This window comes from Centroberyx gerrardi, chromosome 3, assembly GCF_048128805.1.
Source record: "Centroberyx gerrardi isolate f3 chromosome 3, fCenGer3.hap1.cur.20231027, whole genome shotgun sequence".
NCBI classification, from domain to species: Eukaryota; Metazoa; Chordata; class Actinopteri; order Beryciformes; family Berycidae; genus Centroberyx; species Centroberyx gerrardi.
This window is the reverse complement of record NC_135999.1, coordinates 914,366-916,865: the sequence shown is the minus strand read 5'-3', so window position 1 is coordinate 916,865 and position 2,500 is coordinate 914,366. Positions and strand designations below refer to the sequence as shown.

General features: G+C 43.3%; 1 protein-coding gene across 1 annotated transcript in view; it reads right to left on the bottom strand.

Moving 5' to 3' along the window:
• Positions 1-1,363, bottom strand: part of LOC139912433 (calpain-2 catalytic subunit) — a 24,352-nt gene extending 22,989 nt beyond the window's left edge. The window contains exon 1 of the mRNA XM_071900217.2: positions 1,124-1,363. Within this exon, the coding sequence (XP_071756318.2) occupies positions 1,124-1,363 (240 nt within the window). The remainder of the gene's footprint in view (positions 1-1,123) is intronic.
• Positions 1,364-2,500: the final 1,137 nt, after the last annotated feature.

Below are 2,500 nucleotides of genomic sequence, written 5' to 3'. Positions count from 1 at the left end.
TGTTCTGTTCTGATCTGTTCTGTTCTGTTCTGATCTGTTCTTTTCTGTTCTTTTCTTTTCTGTTCTGTTCTGTTCTTTTCTTTTCTGTTCTTTTCTTTTCTGTTCTGTTCTGTTCTGTTCTGATCTGTTCTTTTCTGTTCTGTTCTGATCTGTTCTTTTCTTTTCTGTTCTGTTCTGTTCTGTTCTGTTCTTTTCTTTTCTTTTCTTTTCTGATCTGTTCTTTTCTTTTCTGTTCTGTTCTTTTCTTTTCTTTTCTTTTCTGATCTGTTCTTTTCTGTTCTGTTCTGTTCTGTTCTTTTCTTTTCTTTTCTGATCTGATCTGTTCTGTTTTTTGATATTTAGAAACTTTTCATTTCATTATTTTTGAAAATTATTTTTTACATGTGCCTAAGACTTTTGCTACAGACAGCGTCCCAAAGCTCCCTGCAGGAAACCTGAGCCAGAAAAGGTTACTATGGTGACCATTACACACACACACACACACACACACCCCCCCACACACACACACACACCCCCCCCCCCCCCCCACACACACACACACACACACAGGTGATTAGGTGACAAAACAAACGGCTCCTATCAGCTGCTCTTTGTGTTTCTGTATCAGAACAGAAAAACACGTCAGATGAAGCTGATCAGCTGTTCAGTTTGTCTCAGTTTAATATTCATAAAGTCACACAGCTTCAACAGTCAAACCAAACCGATGACAAATGATTGACAGATCCTCCGCTCCAGCTTGTCACCTTGGAGGTGAATTTTTTTATTTTTTCATCTCACCTAAACAAACTGTACATCTTCCACTTCATTCTGTTTTATCCTTTTATATTTCAACTTAACTAAGTTTGCACTGAGGCAAAGTCTCTGCATCAAAACTATCAACAAGACCTTCAAACCTGCTGACTGATATCTGACTATATGACTGTATTCGGTCAATGTGATCATCAGATTATCAGTTAAAGGGAACTTTGGTCCTGATGAGATTTTCTAGATTTGGCTTCCAGATAAATTCCTGGAGCTTTCTGCTTGATCTTTGCTCTCCATTATAATGATAAAAACCACCAGCTCAGGTCTGGACTCCCCCCCCCCCCCTCTCACACACACACACACACACACACACACTGACCGTGGGTCTCTTCCACACCACGCCGGTGGTTTTGGAGGAGTGGCGTCCCAGCTGGTTGTACCCCAGTGAGTTCCAGTCTGCGGGGAAGCTGGGGTCGCAGAAGAGGCTCCCGGCCCCCAGGCAGCCGCCCCGCAGCCGCCGGTAGTCCTGGTAGTTGAAGGGCGCGGCGTTGGCGCTGCTGCCCACCGCCTCCTGCTGCCGCGCCGCCCGGCCCGCCAGACGCTCCGCCACGCTCGACATGACAGCTGCTGAGAGGTCCTGCGGGGAGCTGGATCTGGATCTGGATCTGGAGAGAGAGTGTGAGGGTGTGAGAGTGAGCGAGGGAGGCAGTGTGTCTTGGGATAAAGGTGTGCAGGTAAAAGGGGGCGGAGCTCTGACAGGTGAGGGTGTGGTGTGACATCAGCCAGTCTGAATTATTCATGAGGTGAAGCCAAGATCAGACACTTCCTGCTTTAAAGAGGACCTGAACCCAGAGCCCAAACCTGGTGCAGCCTGACGCCTGCTGGTGAAGACTAGGTACTGAACTGGCCTTCTGCTGTTGGCTGGTCTTTGTGCCAGGTGATGTCACCACCTGTTGTACTCTATAGAAGGTGACATCACCTGGCACAAAGACCAGCCAATAGCAGAAGGCCAGTTCAGTACCTAGTCTTCACCAGCAGGCGTCAGGCTGCACCAGGTTTGGGTTCTGGGTTCAGGTCTCTTTCAGTTCCTCAGGTTAAGTGGATTATTATTATTATTATTATTATTATTATTATTATTATAAGTGGATTATTTGGCTGCATCAGAACATCTGACTTTTTTACAATTCTAAAATATGGTAATTCTACTGTAGTTTCATAAAATGTACAAAACAATCACAAACAATATCTTTAAAATGTTAACAGACATTTAACTGTTTGTCTGTTGGAGGTATTTTACATGAAGAACAGTGAAAAATGTATCTGCAGTATTTTATATAAAATGCATCATAAATAATAAATAATTCATCATAAGCAGCTATTTAGTTATAAGCATGAAACTGACTTTCTCCACTGAGAAGAAAATGGTAAAATCAAAATAAATAGTAAATAATAATAAAATAAAAAGTGTCTGTATTTGTGTTCATATTCCATAAATATTATGGAATATAAAATTTCCTTTTTTTTTTCATCCCCTGTTCACCTCTGATGCCTCTGAGAGCGTCAATCCAGAAACCTGCTGGGTCCTGAACAGGATCAACATGTTGGATCCTGTTCAGGACAGGGATCTGCTGCAACACTGTGTGTGTGTGTGTGTGTGTGTGTGTGTGTGTGTGTGTGTGTGTGAGTGTGGACTGGGAGTGTTTCAGGCTGGCGCTTCAGAGTTTCACTTCCATCTGAATCTGTTCACCTTCAGAAC